At 48.6% G+C, this 19,292-nt stretch overlaps 1 protein-coding gene across 2 annotated transcripts in view; it reads right to left on the reverse strand.

The window, feature by feature from the left end:
• Positions 1 to 19,292, reverse strand: part of TNFSF8 (TNF superfamily member 8) — a 77,118-nt gene that overhangs the window by 36,720 nt on the left and 21,106 nt on the right. For both annotated transcript variants that reach the window (XM_073600684.1, XM_073600683.1), the window contains exon 2: positions 5,418 to 5,466. In XM_073600684.1, the coding sequence (XP_073456785.1) occupies positions 5,418 to 5,466 (49 nt within the window). The remainder of the gene's footprint in view (positions 1 to 5,417; positions 5,467 to 19,292) is intronic.

A 19,292-nucleotide genomic window follows, 5' to 3' on the forward strand; every position in this document is an offset into this window, starting at 1 on the left:
TGAGGGGCTCCCACCATCCCTGTGCTGTGCTCATTATGAGGGGCTCCTACCATCCCTGTGCTGTGCTCATTATGAGGGGCTCCTCCCATCCCTGTGCTGTGCTCATTATGAGGGGCTCCTCCCATCCCTGTGCTGTGCTCATTATGAGGGGCTCCTCCCATCCCTGTGCTCATTATGAGGGGCTCCCATCATCCCTGTGCTGTGCTCATTATGAGGGGCTCCCACCATCCCTGTGCTGTGCTCATTATGAGGGGCTCCCATCATCCCTGTGCTGTGCTCATTATGAGGGGCTCCCATCATCCCTGTGCTGTGCTCATTATGAGGGGCTCCCCCCATCCCTGTGCTGTGCTCATTATGAGGGGCTCCCCCCATCCCTGTGCTGTGCTCATTATGAGGGGCCCCCACCATCCCTGTGCTGTGCTCATTATGAGGGGCTCCTCCCATCCCTGTGCTGTGCTCATTATGAGGGGCTCCTCCCATCCCTGTGCTGTGCTCATTATGAGGGGCTCCCATCATCCCTGTGCTGTGCTCATTATGAGGGGCTCCTCCCATCCCTGTGCTGTGCTCATTATGAGGGGCCCCCCATCCCTGTGCTGTGCTCATTATGAGGGGCTCCTCCCATCCCTGTGCTGTGCTCATTATGAGGGGCTCCTCCCATCCCTGTGCTGTGCTCATTATGAGGGGCTCCCACCATTCCTGTGTTGTGCTCATTATGAGGGGCTCCCACCATCCCTGTGCTGTGCTCATTATGAGGGGCTCCCACCATTCCTGTGTTGTGCTCATTATGAGGGGCTCCCACCATTCCTGTGTTGTGCTCATTATGAGGGGCTCCCACCATTCCTGTGCTGTGCTCATTATGAGGGGCTCCCCCCATCCCTGTGCTGTGCTCATTATGAGGGGCTCCCACCATCCCTGTGCTGTGCTCATTATGAGGGGCTCCCACCATCCCTGTGCTGTGCTCATTATGAGGGGCTCCCCCCATCCCTGTGCTGTGCTCATTATGAGGGGCTCCCACCATCCCTGTGCTGTGCTCATTATGAGGGGCTCCCCCCATCCCTGTGCTGTGCTCATTATGAGGGGCTCCCCCCATCCCTGTGCTGTGCTCATTATGAGGGGCTCCCCCCATCCCTGTGCTGTGCTCATTATGAGGGGCTCCCCCCATCCCTGTGCTGTGCTCATTATGAGGGGCTCCACCATCCCTGTGCTGTGCTCATTATGAGGGGCTCCCCCCATCCCTGTGCTGTGCTCATTATGAGGGGCTCCCCCCATCCCTGTGCTGTGCTCATTATGAGGGGCTCCTCCCATCCCTGTGCTGTGCTCATTATGAGGGGCTCCTCCCATCCCTGTGCTGTGCTCATTATGAGGAGCTCCCCCCATCCCTGTGCTGTGCTCATTATGAGGGGCCCCCAACATCCCTGTGCTCAGGGGCGGACTGATAACTCATGGGGCCCCCAGGCAATAGGAGATTATGGGGCCCCCGGGCAATCAGAGATTATGGGGACACACAGTATACAATCACACAGTATACACATACCTGTACACACAGACAGATGTAAAAAAAACACAGAAACACAGATACTGTCCCTGGTTTTACTGAGGCTGGCAACCCTGATGGGGCCCCCTAGTGGCCCAGGGCCCTCGGGCAGTGCCCTAATCGTTCAATGGTCAGTCCGCCCCTGCCTGTGCTGTGTTCATTATGAGGGGCTCCCACCATCCCTGTGCTCATTATGAGGGGCTCCCCCCATCCCTGTGCTGTGCTCATTATGAGGGGCTCCCCCCATCCCTGTGCTGTACTCATTATGAGGGGCTCCCACCATCCCTGTGCTGTGCTCATTATGAGGGGCTCCCCCCATCCCTGTGCTGTGCTCATTATGAGGGGCTCCCCCCATCCCTGTGCTGTGCTCATTATGAGGGGCTCCCCCCATCCCTGTGCTGTGCTCATTATGAGGGGCTCCCACCATCCCTGTGCTATGCTCATTATGAGGGGCTCCCACCATCCCTGTGCTGTGCTCATTATGAGGGGCTTCCACCATCCCTGTGCTGTGCTCATTATGAGGGGCTCCCCCCATCCCTGTGCTGTACTCATTATGAGGGGCTCCTCCCATCCCTGTGCTGTGCTCATTATGAGGGGCTCCCCCCATCCCTGTGCTGTACTCATTATGAGGGGCTCCCACCATCCCTGTGCTGTGCTCATTATGAGGGGCTCCCCCCATCCCTGTGCTGTGCTCATTATGAGGGGCTCCCCCCATCCCTGTGCTGTGCTCATTATGAGGGGCTCCCCCCATCCCTGTGCTGTGCTCATTATGAGGGGCTCCCACCATCCCTGTGCTATGCTCATTATGAGGGGCTCCCACCATCCCTGTGCTGTGCTCATTATGAGGGGCTTCCACCATCCCTGTGCTGTGCTCATTATGAGGGGCTCCCCCCATCCCTGTGCTGTGCTCATTATGAGGGGCTCCCAACATCCCTGTGCTGTGCTCATTATGAGGGGCCCCCACCATCCCTGTGCTGTGCTCATTATGAGGGGCTCCCACCATCCCTGTGCTGTGCTCATTATGAGGGGCCCCCACCATCCCTGTGCTGTGTTCATTATGAGGGGCTCCCAACATCCCTGTGCTGTGCTCATTATGAGGGGCCCCCACCATCCCTGTGCTGTGCTCATTATGAGGGGCTCCTCCCACCCCTGTGCTGTGCTCATTATGAGGGGCTCCCCCCATCCCTGTGCTGTGCTCATTATGAGGGGCTCCCCCCATCCCTGTGCTGTGCTCATTATGAGGGGCTCCTCCCATCCCTGTGCTGTGCTCATTATGAGGGGCTCCACCATCCCTGTGCTCATTATGAGGGGCTCCCCCCATCCCTGTGCTGTGCTCATTATGAGGGGCTCCCCCCATCCCTGTGCTGTGCTCATTATGAGGGGCTCCCACCATCCCTGTGCTCAGGGGCGGACTGATAACTCATGGGGCCCCCGGGCAATAGGAGATTATGGGGCCCCCGGGCAATAGGAGATTATGGGGCCCCCGGGCAATCAGAGATTATGGGGACACACAGTATACAATCACACAGTATACACATACCTGTACACACAGACAGATGTAAAAAAAACACAGAAACACAGATACTGTCCCTGGTTTTACTGAGGCTGGCAACCCTGATGGGGCCCCCTAGTGGCCCAGGGCCCTCGGGCAGTGCCCTAATCGTTCAATGGTCAGTCCGCCCCTGCCTGTGCTGTGTTCATTATGAGGGGCTCCCCCCATCCCTGTGCTCATTATGAGGGGCTCCCCCCATCCCTGTGCTGTGCTCATTATGAGGGGCTCCCACCATCCCTGTGCTATGCTCATTATGAGGGGCTCCCCCCATCCCTGTGCTGTGCTCATTATGAGGGGCTCCCACCATCCCTGTGCTATGCTCATTATGAGGGGCTCCTCCCATCCCTGTGCTGTGCTCATTATGAGGGGCTCCTCCCATCCCTGTGCTGTGCTCATTATGAGGGGCTCCCACCATCCCTGTGCTGTGCTCATTATGAGGGGCTCCACCATCCCTGTGCTGTGCTCATTATGAGGGGCTCCACCATCCCTGTGCTATGCTCATTATGAGGGGCTCCTCCCATCCCTGTGCTGTGCTCATTATGAGGGGCTCCTCCCATCCCTGTGCTGTGCTCATTATGAGGGGCTCCTCCCATCCCTGTACTGTGCTCATTATGAGGGGCTCCCCCCATCCCTGTGCTGTGCTCATTATGAGGGGCTCCCCCCATCCCTGTGCTGTGCTCATTATGAGGGGCTCCCCCCATCCCTGTGTTGTGCTCATTATGAGGGGCTCCCACCATCCCTGTGCTGTGCTCATTATGAGGGGCTCCTCCCATCCCTGTGCTGTGCTCATTATGAGGGGCTCCTCCCATCCCTGTACTGTGCTCATTATGAGGGGCTCCCCCCATCCCTGTGCTGTGCTCATTATGAGGGGCTCCCCCCATCCCTGTGCTGTGCTCATTATGAGGGGCTCCCCCCATCCCTGTGTTGTGCTCATTATGAGGGGCCCCCACCATCCCTGTGCTGTGCTCATTATGAGGGGCCCCCACCATCCCTGTGCTGTGTTCATTATGAGGGGCTCCCACCATCCACCACTATCGTCAACGAAATTTCGTATTTCGTATACAATTCGGAAGCATAGAAATTTGTATTTTTCGGATGCTTCCGAATGAACGAATTTTCGGAAATTCGGACGAATTTTCGATTCCTACGAAACGAACCGCACATGTCTAATAACCCCTCTTCTGCATCACCTCATCTCCTCCCCTTTCTCATCTCCATAACTTCTTCCTCTCCCCCTAATCTCCTTCCCCTTCTCCTCTCCATAACCCCCTCATCTCCTCCCTCCCTCCTCATCTCCATAACCCCTCTTCCTCATCACCTCATCTCCTTCCCTTTCTCATCTCCATAACTCCTCCCCTTCATTTCCTTCCACTCCCCTTAATCTCATCCGCCTTCTCCTCTCCATAACCCCTCCCTCTCATCACTTTATCTCACCCCCCTCCTTATCTCCATAACCCCCTCCCCGTCATCACCTCATTTCCTTCCCCATCTCCATAACCCCTCATCTCCTTCCCCCTTCCCCTCCTCATCTCCATAACCCCTTCCCCTCATCACCTCAACCCCCCCTCCTCATCTCCATAACTCCCCCCCTCATTTTGTTCACCTCCCCTCAATCTCCTCCCCCTTCTCCTCTCCATATCCCCCTCATCTCCTCCCCCTTCTCCTCTCCAAAACCCCCTCATCTCCTCCCTCCTCATCTCCATACCCCTTCCCCTCATCTCCTCCCCCCCTCCTCATCTCCATAACTCCTCCCCCTCATTTCCTTCACCTCCCCTCAATCTCCCCCCCTTCTCCTCGCTATAACCCCCTCATCTCCTCCCTCCTCATCTCCATAACCTCTTCCCCTCATCACCTCCCCCCTCCTCATCACCATAACTCCTCCCCCTCATTTCCTTCACCTCCCCTTAATCTCCTCCCCCTTCTCCTCTCCATAACCCCCTCATCTCCTCCCTCATCTCCATAACTCCTTCCCTTCCTCTGAATCCCCTCTCCCCTCCTCATCTCCACAACTCCCCCATGGAACACAGCCTACGCGTTTCCAGGGCACAAGGGGGTCTGCCCTGGAAACGTGCAAGCTGTGGCCCATGCGCATGTGCACTTCCTGCACACCATATTGGAAACGCGTAAGCTGTGATCTGTGCACATTCCTGCGCATGTTGGATATGTTGGATGCATCTGTTGGATATGATAGGAGGACTTTGAGGTCTGCCAAATTGTTAATAGTGAAAACTATATATTAAAAGAAACCAAAAGAATGGACACAAATAGCGATTTCCTTGCCCTGGGTTATAAAATGAATGTGAAAAACTACAAAAAAAAAAAACTGCTTACCCTGTCTTTGTGTTTGATGTTCGGCTTCAGCTGATTTTTCGTTGGATTTCTGAAAAATAGCAGAAATAATATAGAGTCATTAGTGTACTACATTAGTGTATTACATTGCAGCTTACCATTTCTTAGATGTGATGCCTGCATTAGTTTTCTTTTTTAGTCTTTCTTTAATCCTTTTAAAGTCCAACTCTATCAAAAAACATTGTATTTTAGGTCTCCAGGGATAGCATAGAAATAGTCAGGTGGGTGGAATGAAATCATTTACACAGGGCCGCATGTATGCAGCCTCTTAGCGTTAAGGCCCACCCGCTGAGGGGCCACATATATGCGTACTGTCAGCGCCAAGGGGTCAAATAAGCTCTGCCTGATCCAAGATGTTTGCTAGAGGCACATGGGGCGGCAGCATCCAATCGGATCGGTTCCCCAGTGACCCAGAAGACCAGAGAGGAATCCTGTTCCTCTTGACCTTCCCTCCAACTGCGGTGCCGCTGTGGAATAGCGCCACCTGCAGTGGAGAAAGTAGATTGCACCTGCCTGCAAAACAGAGTCCAGCCCAAATCAGTGGAAGGTCCAGTTGGGTTTGAATAAAAGGAACATTTTTTTTTTTTGGGTGGAGTCAGCAGAGAAGTGGTCACTGTTAAAATGGTCTTCACATTGGAACTGCCCAATGGCTCATGAGTACCCTTTGGCTTGGGAAGAGACTGAAAAGTTAACGAGGAGGAAGTGCCCTATTTATAGTTTATCTCTGTGGAGTTTAAGTTTCTTCTATTCAAACCCAACTGGACCTTCTACTGATTTGGGCTGGGCTCTGTTCCGGCAGCAAGGGTTTTGCAGGCAGGTGCAGTCTACTTTCTCCACTGCGGGTGGCGCTATTCCGCTGCAGTTGGAGAGAGAGTCGAGAGGAACATGGTTCCTCTATGGTTTTCTGGGTCACTGGGGAAGCGATCCAATTGGATGCTGCTGCCCCTATGTGACTCAAGCAACCATCTTGGATCAGGCAGAGCTTATTTGACCCCTTGATCATATATGCGGCCTCTTGGCTGGTGCGTCTTAACACCAAGAGGCTGCATGTAAACAACTTTTCCGTGCTGAGAGTGTGCTCCCTGCATGTTCACAGTACGGTAACCAGCGGGGATCGATAAGCTTCCGATGCATACTTGCGATCGGGAGCTTTCCAATCACGTGATCACTGTGACAGCCAATCACAACGGTCACGTGACCAAATGCCTGCCTCCGCCTCAACGACATTTAGAACTCTTAACGGGCCGGGGGTGGGGGGGAGGAGCTATCAGCAGATGGGGTTAAAGGCTTGGCTCCCAGGCTTGGAGCGCATTTTTGCAATTGAGTCCATTCACAGGTGCGCTGCCTGGTAGAGACAGAACTAACGACAGGGAAAGGCGTTTGACAAGGAGGGAAAGTGTAGGGCTTGCAACGTCTCTGGACATCTTCCGATTCGGGTGAGACGGCCAGGCCGCAGTCTGCCCCTCCTAACAGGCGCTGTCAGTTCAGCTGAAACCTGCTCTCTCTACACGTTTCTGGATCTCGGAGTGTTCCCGGTTGGGTTGACTTTATTTATTGTGAACTGTCTTTGCATTATTTCAATAAAAGTTCTTTCATCCATCGCACTTGGACTGTGTTATTGCCTTCACACCATGTTGCGCCCCACTTACAGCTCGGCATGTCTGATGTCCACTTTGTCCAAAGAAAAAGGTTAAGTGAGTGGTGGATTTTACACTTATGGACTATGGTGGTATCCTGGAAGAAGGATCTCCCCCTCCAGTGACCTTGCCTGTTGAAGGTGTGTTTTGTAATGGCAGAACTTGTATTTCCCAGCCCTGATACTAGCAGACCTTCCATATGGTTTCACTCAGACTTAATTAACGCTTTATGACCAGTCCCCCAAAGCCTCTTGCATGAAGGACAGGCCACTCAAGGGCCAAGGTTAAGTTAGTGGTGGATTTCACACTTATGGACTATGGTGGTATCCTGGAAGAAGGACCTCCCCTCCAGTGACCTTGCCTGTTGAAGGTGTGTTTTGTAATGGCAGAAGTTGTGTTTCCCAGCCCTGATACTAGCAGACCTTCCATATATTTTCACTCAGACTTAATTAACGCTTTATGACCAGTCCCCCAAAGCCTCTTGCATGAAGGGCAGGCCATTTAGGGGCCAGGTTTTTTAGCCAGCTCCCAGTCCAGGTGGCAAAAGCTACAGCTTTGCAGCCGGTTGGATCAATTCCAACCCACGACTCCGACTCTGTAGAGGTTCCAGCACTTATTCAGCTGATTAGGTATACACTTCACTTTACACATTGTGAGACCTTGCTTTTTAGTTGGTTCTAGGTTTGATACATAGATGAGGATACCATTTCTGGGGACCATGTAACAGTAGCCCACACATCCTAGTGAGTGAGCCCATGGAACCTACTGGCCATTCCATTGCTAAGGCCACCATCACCCAACCACCACCGACTCCTGACCCAAACTGGCTGCTATAACACTCCCAGGTATGTGCAGTGCTTTCTCTGCCTCCAGTACCCCACTCGTGTGCCAATATACTGAGGCTTACTTACTGACTTTTGAGTTGTTCTCCTGGAGATGATCCTAAGTGTTGGTTCATGTACTGGTAACTACATTATTGATATACATATAAATGATCTGAACTTCACATTTCCAGTTTTCAATTTTTGGCATGGCTATTAAGTACCCTATTAGAGACCCTGCACCCTATAAGCTATCTATAAGCTGTGGTGCTATATGTTTTTGTGCTGCTCCCAATAACTTGAAGCTCACCCTTGATCTGTCGATGTGTTTGGTCTCCCATTGACATCCAGGTATGATTGGCCATTACAGGGAGCCCACAAGGGAATACATGTGGGCACCTGGTACTACTCATGGTTCTCCATCTTGAACAGACTACAAACCCCACTACTAGATCCACCCACCCACTTAATTGCCTGGCAGGGATGGAACAGTTCAATCCAACTCCTGAACATGACTGGGGGGGGCATCTATACAAAGGCTAGCAAGGAAACTCAACAACACCCATTTACATGCAGGTTCTCCAATGCTAAGGCCACCCCACATCCCAGAGTGTCATGTGAATATTCACTTCAATTATCCAATCATGTGCAGCTGATATACGTATACAGGGAATTGCTTTCACATGATTGGATAAATGAACTCAATGTCCACACTATTTATTGAGTGAAGATTCTCAGCTCCTTTAGCATATTGTCCTCAATGCCTTAGCTCAGTGGCCTCCAAACTGCTGTCCTGGGGATGGATGTGGCCATTTGCTTGCTTTTATCCAGGCCTTGGGGCATTATTCCCCTCAGTAACAATGGGTCATAATTTCTGCTATTCTATTCTTTCTACTGACACCAATAATAGAGCACTAGTCCTCTCACAGACACTAACGACAGGACACTGTTCCTCCCACTGACACCAATTATGGGCACTATTCTTCCCATCGATACCAATGATGGGACACTATTCTTCTCACTGACACCAATGATGGAGCACTATTTCTCCCACTGATACCAATGATGAGGCACTATTCCCCCCACTGACACCAATGACGGGGCAGTTATTCCCCAACTGACACCAATTATGGGCACTTTTCATCCCACTGACACCAATGCTCGGGCAGTTATTCCCCAACTGACACCAATTATGGGCACTTTTCCTCCCACTGATACAAATGATGGGGCACTATTCTTCTCACTGACACCAATGATTGGGCAGGTATTCTCCAACAGACACCATGTAATTTTCTACTTCTACTGGCCACAGTCCGGCCCCTCTAAATTATTCACTCTTTTTTTTTTCTCCTGCAAAGAATATTGCTCTATCCCTCTTTTCAAGTATTTGTAGATACAACATTTTTATTGGGAGGGAAAATTCTATATTTTTATTGCACCCAGGCCGTGCTTCAGCCTTACATTTCCAGATACCGAAGCCTTCTGAGATGTTCACGTCATGCATTCCAGAAGGCTTTGGGGCTGTGCATCATCAGGGGGCTGGCTGCAAGAACCTGGAAAACACAACCTTCCCCCATTGACCCAAGCAAAGAAGATGGCCTTGCAGGATCTGTGTAATATGGCAATGCTGGATTTGCTTAGCTTGAAAGCATGTGTGTTGAGGATAACTCAGCAAACTGGTTAAGATGGGAATGGAAAGAAGGGGGTGAAGTTCTTCTTTAATTGGTTAATGTGATCCAGGACAAGGATAAAGGAGCAGCCACTTGCATTCTCCAGATTGAGAAAGGATGTTTATGGAAGGGGCTTTTGGAAAGGCACCACTACGACAAATATATATACAAATACAAATATAATTTTATTAAATACAATCTTAAGATAAAATTTGCACAGGATGATAGGACCTTCTTCATACAAGGAAAAAGCTCTAGATACCCAAAAATCATGGGTACACCTACGCGTTTCGACTCAAGGGTCTTCGCCTGGGGGTTTTCAAGAGCAACAGAATGAACAACTGTTACTTATGGCAGAGAACACATGCATGCAAGAGCACCAGGATCCCTCCAAAGCCTCCACAAGTAGAAAACAATTCAAAGGTCATAAACTTAAATTTCACATTTGTGTGCCTATAGTCACACAGATAATGGAAATTACCACCATTCTGCAGCAAAGAGTGGGGAGATGACTCAAGAGCACATGGCCCTGGGGGAAACCCCTCACAGCCTCCCTGGTACAGTTGTTGATGCTTATCCCAGATATAGTATCGTATCAACTTGTAGAGTAGCCAAAAAATATTCCAAGGAACGTCTATAATGCCAAGGAGTAGAAATCAAACAGTCTCCTGGACTACAAGCGTAGTGAAGGGTTCATCAATCTACTTACCGGGATGTGGCACCATCATGGCTACCAAACTGGGCATTCTCCAGATTGGTGGTGGGCAATTAGAACTCCCTTATACCAGACTGCGGCTTTCAGTCTTCGCTGACAGCTACTGATGTCACACCATGCTCCAACATACCCCACTCCACCTTTCTTGTTCCAACTGACCACAACAGACACAAAAAACACACTATGTGTGGGCAACCACCCATCCACTCCCAGCTGCTAGAAAGCAAGCAAATGGCAAAGCTTGCACAGTGCATCCTCTGTGCCAACCATGGACCAACCATGGGCCGCTAGAGCCCAGAGGAGCGTGCAGGGCAGAATACCCAACTACATTACGCATTAGCAGCGGAGGGGGGGGGGGCGTAGTTCTACATCTTTTTCCTTGACATTTGGTGAGCCTGTCCTGGCACTGCTGTGAGCAACAATCCTTCCAATTTTTCTTTTTCTTCAACCAATGTGCTGTGCGGTTATTATCTGTAGGTAGATGGAACTGGCTTCATCTACAATGTCTTTTTTATGAGTGATCTTTAGAAGATTTTCCGTACAGTAGTACAATTTTTGTGTGATTTTGTTTTTGCAGTGCGGTTGCTTTTCTGTGAAAAGTATGGGCAATGGTATCTCAATGCCGAGGGTTTTTTTTTTTTTTTTTTTACACCGCCAGGAACACTAATAAATTCAGTTTCTAGGGCATTGGGGTGATGTCACAGTTTCGGTGGTTCGGGTCATAACTCAGTCAGCTTCTGCTGTGTGTGTGCAGTATTGTGGTTTCCTCTGTTTTCATCTTTTTTCCAACTATACGCCGGGGTGTGAAGTCAGACGTCTTTTGCCGGAACAAGTTTGTATACATGTCTGTACTTGTTATTTACCTCCAAACATAAGGCAAAAAGCCGTCTCAGAATTGAACGCAGGCGACTGGGAAACTGTTGGTTGATGGTTCCCTTACTCGAGTCTTCAGAACTGCACCTAAACGATGTTCTGTTTCCGTTACAAATGAAAAGGCAACTAAATCTGAAATATTAAAAGACTGCACGATCTCTGGCGCTAATTAGTGTCAACAAATACCGATGTAGCACCCTCGTAACTAGGATGTTAGGAAGATCTAGTGTTAGCTTCTGCTGTAGTCACGGAAGCAATAATTGTTTAGTACAGACTGTTTGAGGGTTTCACAGGCTGGGCGTTTGATTAACTCCCTCTGGCTCTAGGAGATGCTTCTAGAGCTTAGGGTGGGAGGATGTAAATTCCTGGCCTGGATATTTAGTAGGGCCTAGCCAATCCCTGGGGAGGTATGCCCAGATGGTGGCCGTGTTACTGTTAAATAGGCTGGAACCCTGGAGAGTCTGTTCTTTTCTTCCCCTGTGGAGAATGGATCCAGGAGCTCAAGGAAAGAGGGACGGCTTGCCTCTGGACCCCTGCTTCCTTGAATAGAAGCTGAGCTACTCTGCCGGAGGTCATATCTCTGGACCGATCTTTGCTAGGATCTGTAAGTAGAGCCATATTCTGAAGTACATTGTCTGATGGTCCTGCAGCTGTTAGAAGGTAGACCAGTGATGGCGAACCTTGGCACCCCAGATGTTTTGGAACTGCATTTCCCATGATGTTCATCTACACTGCAGAGTGCATGAGCATCATGGGAAATGTAGTTCTCAAACATCTGGGGTGCCAAGGTTCACCATCACTGAGCTAGACCATTTCAGCCAAATTTTTGCTAAACCTATCCAGCAATCCCTCTGGGACTGCTTTCTGAGCCTGCGTGGATGAGATGCTGCCGTGTGCCTGGCTACCTACGCTGATTATCGAAAGGAACCTGTGGAAAGTTACAGCAGCTCCTTCGGGGGGTAATACTACATCAGCAAGTTGAAAGATGTTGTCCGTACCCTGGACAGTGATTGAGCCCTTACGTCGCCAGTAATGTAACCTCGGAAACAGTCAATCATAGTGATTGTGTGACCAGGAAGTCAGCCCCGCCTACCGGTGTTAAGACTTAGTCAGGGGCGGGAAAGGGTTAGCCATGTTAGCCCCCCTTCCATGCAGTTGGCAGCAAGATCCAAAATGTTGTTGGTACCAAGCACATTGATCGAGCCCTCCTACCAGCCCCCCAATAAAATGACTACTGTGACAGCCAATCATAGTTACATAGTAGGTGAGGTTGAAAAAAGACACAAGTCCATCAAGTCCAACTTATGTGTAAATCTACACCTATAGTGATCATGTAATCAGAAAGTTCCGTCCTGCCTCCCGGGTGTTAAGACTTAATCAGGGGTGGGAAGGGGTTAGCAATGCTGGTCCTCCTCCCATGCAGTTGGCAACCAGATCCAAAATGTTGTTGGTACCAAGCACATTGATCGAGCCCTCCTGCCAGCCCCCAATAATATGACTACTGTGACAGCCAATCATAGTGATCATGTGATCAGAAAGTCCGTCCTGCTTCCTGGGTGTTGAGACTTAATCAGGGGTGGGAAGGGGTTAGCCATGCTGGTCCCCTCCCATGCAGTTGGCAGCAAGATCCAAAATATTGTTGGTACCAAGCACATTGATCGAGCCCTCCTGCCAGCCCCTCCAATAATATGACTACTGTGACAGCCAATCATAGTTACATAGTTACATAGTAGGTGAGGTTGAAAAAAAACACCAAGTCCATCAATCATAGTTACATAGTTACATAGTAGGTGAAGTTGAAAAAAAACACCAAGTCCATCAAGTCCAACTTATGTGTAAATCTACACCTATAGTGATCATGTGATCAGAAAGTTCCGTCCTGCCTCCCGGGTGTTAAGACTTAATCAGGGGTGGGAAGGGGTTAGCCATGCTGGTCCTCGTTCCATGCAGTTGGCAGCAAGATCCAAGATGTTGTTGGTACCAAGCACAGTGATCAAGCCCTCCCGCTGGCCCCCAATAATATGACTACTGTGACAGCCAATAATGGTGATCACATGATCAGGAAGTCTGCCCCGCCTAGAGTGTTAAGTCAAAGGGCTGCCAGGAAAGGTCAGCAAGATCCAACATATAATGTTGTCTGTACTCATCACAGTGACCGAGCTGTCAGTAAGAACTGGTCTTTGTGATCAGGAGTCGGCAGGATGGGCTCCCGGTAATGTGACCACTGTGAGAGCCGTAATCTCCCTCCACCGTGTCTGGCTGCAGCCATTTTAACTGTGGGCAGCTGAAGCTGCTGCCTGTTCACTTCCTGAATTTACACAGACACACAGAGGCACGCCTCCAGCTCTGCAGCTCTCATTGGCCCTCTTATGCCTCACCCCCCCCTCCCTTCCTGGCAAACTCTCACGAGAGTGAGAGAGAGAGCTGTGGATGATGCCATAAGCCCAGACCAGTGATGGTGAACCTTGGCACTACTGGAACTTTTGTAACTACATTTCCCATGATGCTCATGCACTTTGTATTGTAGTTGGGCATCATAGGAAATGTAGTTCCAAAACATCTGGGGGGTGCCAAGGTTCTCCATCACTGGACTAGGCTGATGACCAGACAACAAACAGGAAGTGGGTTGTATAAGGTATTTACTGGCAGAAAAAAAAATGTTTTACTATCCAAAGTTAAAACAACAACAACAAGGGCAGAAGATTTAATAGATGTAAAGTTGAAAAAATAACTGAATTTCCGCTTTAACGTCTTGCTGACCACATTACACATATGTGAGGTGGCTGGGAGGGTGGGTCTTCACACCTACCACGCCTAGAGCACAGTCATTGTGTACATCCAGCATAGTGACCAAGCTGTCACTGACCTCTGTTTATGATCAGGAGGGAATGCTGATCATAGTGATCACGCCCTCAGATAGCCCATCGCCTAGCGTCCACCAGGTAGGTGGTTCCGATTAAGTGCATTTGTGCTCCACGCCTATCTTCGCACTAAGGTTTACATACATACAGCATTAAAAACTAAAAATAAACTTGTCTCCGAAATGTGACTTTGCCGAAATGTGCCCAATATGAATTGGTACATTGGATATAAAAGAGCAGCACTTAAAAACAAAATGCTGTACACCTCCTGGACGTGGTGTTTTTGGCATGAGGCCTAAGAAAAATCCAATGTTTTGTTTGGAAAATGATTGGCTTCAATGTAGGTTCTTTTGCCATAGTTTTTTTGGCCAAATGTCAACATGGCCCTTTTATCCATATGAATATCTTTGAACTTTTAGGTGGCATTAACAATAGTGTTTCTACGGCAAATGTGGTAATACAGCGAGTGTAAATATTTCATATATCAGCAGTTTCAGTACTCCAAAAACATTCACACATATTTACTGATGTCATTTTTGAAGGAACAGCCTGAGATTGACAAAAGAGCCATTGTTATCATCCAGCATGAACTGTGACACTCGAAGTGAAGGGATGACCTTAGTTTCAGCTTTGGGTGAGGTCCGGACCCATGTTCGGCTGCAGCTGGAAGTCAGTTTAGTGCTATGCCAGTGATCTGCTGCTCGTACACCAAGGGGCAGGGATGCTTGTGACATCATAGACCTCATATGGCCATGTGGCTATATGAGGTCAATGATGTCATGAGCATCCCCACCATACACATACACAAAGAGGCCCGGATGATCTTGACATCATGCTCGTGAGGCCATGTTCCCACAGAAGCTCATTGGCCCAACACAGAAACCACAGCTGTTCATGGACTCGTATGTGAGGATGGCCTTAGTTTCAGCTCTGGGTAAGGTCCAGATCCGTGTTTAGCCGAAGCTGGAAGTCAACTATTAGTGCCATGCCAATATGTTCCTGCTCGTACACCAAGGCGCAGGGCTGCTCGTGACATTATTGACCTAATATAGCCATGTGGCTATATTAGGTCAATTCCCTCACCCCGCAACTGCACATTCACAAAGGTGCCAGGACGATCTTGACATCATGCTCATGAGCCCATGTCCCGCTGCAGCTCTTTGACCCAGGAATGACAGCTTGCTTCAGCAGAACCCAAGTTCAGACCACATCCAAATTCATCACTTTTGAAGTGACACTGAGAGATCCATTCCAGGTGTAAGGAGACCTGAATGTAACCTTTAACCCTTTCCCAACCTGTCCCAATGTCCTTTATAACAAGTCTTTATACCCAGGGGGGGAACTGGACTTCCCAATCATGTGCCCACTGTGTTCACATGATCAGGGGCTCATCCAGCTGCCTCCCGATCCTGACTAGAGACTAAGAGCTGTCTGTTTCTCAACACATAAACCATGGCTGTCCATGAACTCATATGTGAGGATGACCTTAGTTTCAGCTCTGGGTATAACCCAAATCCATTTTTTTGCTGAAGTTGGAAGTTAACTATTAGTGCCATGCAGGGGCGTTGCTAGGGCTACAAAAGATCTGGGGCTAGAGCCCATAGTAGTGAAGTAAATAAAGTCATACACATGTATATATTATACGTGTGGGTGTACAGTATATATATCTCTGAGTGTGGATTCCCCCTTACATCAGGGTTCCCAGAGAGCCCACCCCCCCCCTTACATCAGTGTCCCCAGAGCCCCCCTTACATCAGGGTCTCTAGAGAGCCTCCCTACTTACATCAGGGTCCCCAGAGCCCCCTCATTACATCAGGGTCCCCAGAGCCCCCCTCATTACATCAGGGTCCCCAGAGAGCCCACCCCCTCTTACATCAGGGTCCCCAGAACCCCCCCTTACATCAGGGTCCTTAGAGAGCCTCCCTACTTACATCAGGGCCTCCGGAGCCCTCCTCATTACATCAGGGTCCCCAGAGCCCCCCTCATTACATCAGGGTCCCCAGAGATCCCACCCCCTTACATCAGGGTCCCCAGAGAGCCCACCCCCCCTTACATCAGGGTCCCTAGAGAGCCTTCCTACTTACATAAGGGTCCCCAGAGCCCCCCCCCATTACATCAGGGTCCCCAGAGATCCCACCCCCCTTACATCAGGGTTCCCAGAGCCCCCCTTACATCAGGGTCCCCAGAGAGCCCCAGGGCTCAGGAGTTGGCTACATAAACAATGCAGGGCTCAGCTGTGCCCATCTGTGCAGCCTCACCAGTGCCGAGCAATGCACCCCCCCACTGCAGGGCCCTCTGTCCCCTGCACCCCACCACACACACTGTGTAAGTAGAACTCTTACCTTACACGGGTGTACAGCAAGCAGAGCATCTGAGATCGGCATCACAGAGCTGGATGGGGGTGGGAACTACAGAAGTTAACTTTTCACATTAACAGGCTGGTGATTGGTTGCTAGTATTGTCCAACAACCAATCACCTGCTGTTTAATGAAAAAGTTAACTCCTGCAGTTCCCACCCCCATCCAGCCCTGTGATACTGGAGCGCTCGCCACTGTCCAATGAAGGGGACAGCAGCGAAAATTTCCATGGCCAGGTGCCCGCATTCAGCGGTGGCGGGCCGGGTGCCAACCCCTGCCCTAGAGACTCGGGGCTATGAGCCCCAGATTCGGGGCTATAGCCTCAATAGCCACCCCCTAGCAACGCCTCTGGTGCCATGCCAATGAGCTGCTGCTCGTACACCAAGAGCTGTCTGTTTCTCAGCACAGAAACCTTGTCCATCCATAGACTCATATGTGTGGCATGCGGGCATTAAAGCCCATTCTCTTGGCCATCGCACATATTCATTGCCTGGGGGTCAGGAGGTTAAATAGAATAGGGGAGAATTGGGTTTATTAGGGCAGTGTTTTGGATATGATACTAGGATTTGAAACATGGAGACTTGACCTCAAACTACCAAGGGGAAAGTCTAAAACGAACCTTAGTATTATTTTACCGGAACTATACTTTAACCAGAGATGGTGGGTCAGTCAACAGTAAGAGAGTTGGGTTAAACATAGGTCTATCCTCTGACAAAAAGTTTTTTTAAATAAGACCTAAATAAGTACCCCTGCCCCCCCCCTGCATCCAAAAAAAGGGGGTATACTCCACTGATGGACTACTTGGTCTTTTTCTGCCTTTGCTCCTCTATATTTCTGTTTAATCTCAACCTACAATATTAATTGCAGACCGTGGTGTAACTCTAGGCATAGCACACCACATGTCTTCAAGGGAGAGTCCCAGTATTAGTTAGGTCGAAAAGACACAAGTCCACCTAGTAGGTTGATGAAGTAATTATGGGCAACAATGCTAAAGCTGGCCAGTAGAATTTCATTCAAATATTTCTTAATTGGAATATTCGCTCTATACTCTAATGGTTTATTAGTGGGGTCAAACCAACACTCATTTTCGACCGTAATGATGGGAAATTTCAAAAGAGCAGGATGGAAAATTTCTCTAATTGAAGAAAATTCCAACAGAATGGGGTTTTTGTTCAGCAAAACCGTATACATTGTAATGTGCATGTTGTAGGCCAGCAAGTTTTTTCTAGTGGCGGCATCCTTTAAAAAGTATGCAAAATCTCAAAGCACCCCAGTTTAAAATGTAAAAAGAAGTAAATTTTGCATTATCAATGGGAAACCTGATCCTTGGATGGTGCACACAACAATCTTGAAGAAATTAACTTCACCTCGGAAGCCCCCTTCACATCAGAGATCCTCCCATCCCATCGGAGGAACCTTCATCAGATCAGAGACCCCTTCAAATCAGAGGTCCTCCGATCACAATAGAGGAACCTTCATCACATCAGAGAACCCTTCATATCAGAGGTCCTCCGATCACAATAGAGGAACCTTCATCACATCAGAGACCCCTTCATATCAGAGGTCCTCCCATCACAAAAGAGTCACTCCTTTACATTTGAGATCCCCCTATACATGAGAACCTCCCTCCATCACATCAGAGTATTCCCCATGGCAAAGTCCCCCCATCACATCACAGTCTCCCCATCACACAGTTCCTCCACCACAGGTCTACCCAATTACACAGCCCTTTAAAAAGTATGCAAAATCTCAAGGCAGCCCAGTTTAAAATGTAAAAAAAAAAAGTAAAAATTTCATCAATGGAAAACCTGATCATTAGATGATGCACACAATCATCTTGAAGAAATTAACTTCAGAACATCAGAAACCCCCTCAACTATTCCCTGACAAGTTCTACCCCTCTACACTGGTCTTGATTTAGGCATACTTTATATTCAGATGTAGAGGCTGATTTACTAAGAATTTTGTAAATCCTTTAGTACCTTTTCCAAAGGATTTAGTAAATCCTTCACACAATAAATTGCCCAAATGTTTACTTTAAATACCAAACCAAGTGCAGATGAAATAAGTAAATATGGATTTTCTTTCCAAGCGATTGGATAATTAAAGTGAATCTTCACATTTTTTTGTGCAAACATTCATAAATCTTTAGCGAATAAACCTCATAGTTGATTGGATTGGGGTTGTGCTCTGACTGAATGACAATTGCCTTGGGAGTGGGGCATGTTACTAAGGGCAGACGTGTGAATTTGAATTATATATATATATCTATCTATATATAGATATAGATATATATATATACGGTATATATATACATATATATATATATATATATATATATATATATATATATATATATATATACATATATATCTATATGTATATATATATATATATATATATATATACACAGATATATATATTTTTTCTGTATCTGTTTTTTTAGCCCTGATGAAGGGGGTGTTTTGGCCACCAAAATGTGCTACCTGTCTTGTATGATCATAATAGTATGTATTGTATGATCATAATAGGAATTATTAAAGTTACCTTGGACTCATCCTTGGTTTGAGTGTTCTTATAGATGTCTAATTGCTCTTGGTCATCCAGTGAAGGGTGCCCTGTCCTACAAGAGCAGCTTTACCAGGTCCAATGAGCTCACTGGATTACAATTGACCATCTATAATATTGAACTGAGAATTTAAGTCCCAGCACATCTTAGATATTCCCTTTGGGTTGTGTACAGCTGACAGGAAAATGGTGGATTGTAGGTTGGTGAGGTTCTAGGGTTCTGGGGTGCCACTGTGACAGATGTTGGCAGGTTAATAAGGGTGTGGTGTGGTGGTAAAACGGTTGTAAAAAGGGTTTCAGGGCAGTGTTGTACAGTTGACGGGGCAATGATGGATGGTAGGTTGGTGAGGTTCTA

The sequence above is a fragment of the Aquarana catesbeiana genome, linkage group LG09 (assembly GCF_042186555.1).
Source record: "Aquarana catesbeiana isolate 2022-GZ linkage group LG09, ASM4218655v1, whole genome shotgun sequence".
NCBI classification, from domain to species: Eukaryota; Metazoa; Chordata; class Amphibia; order Anura; family Ranidae; genus Aquarana; species Aquarana catesbeiana.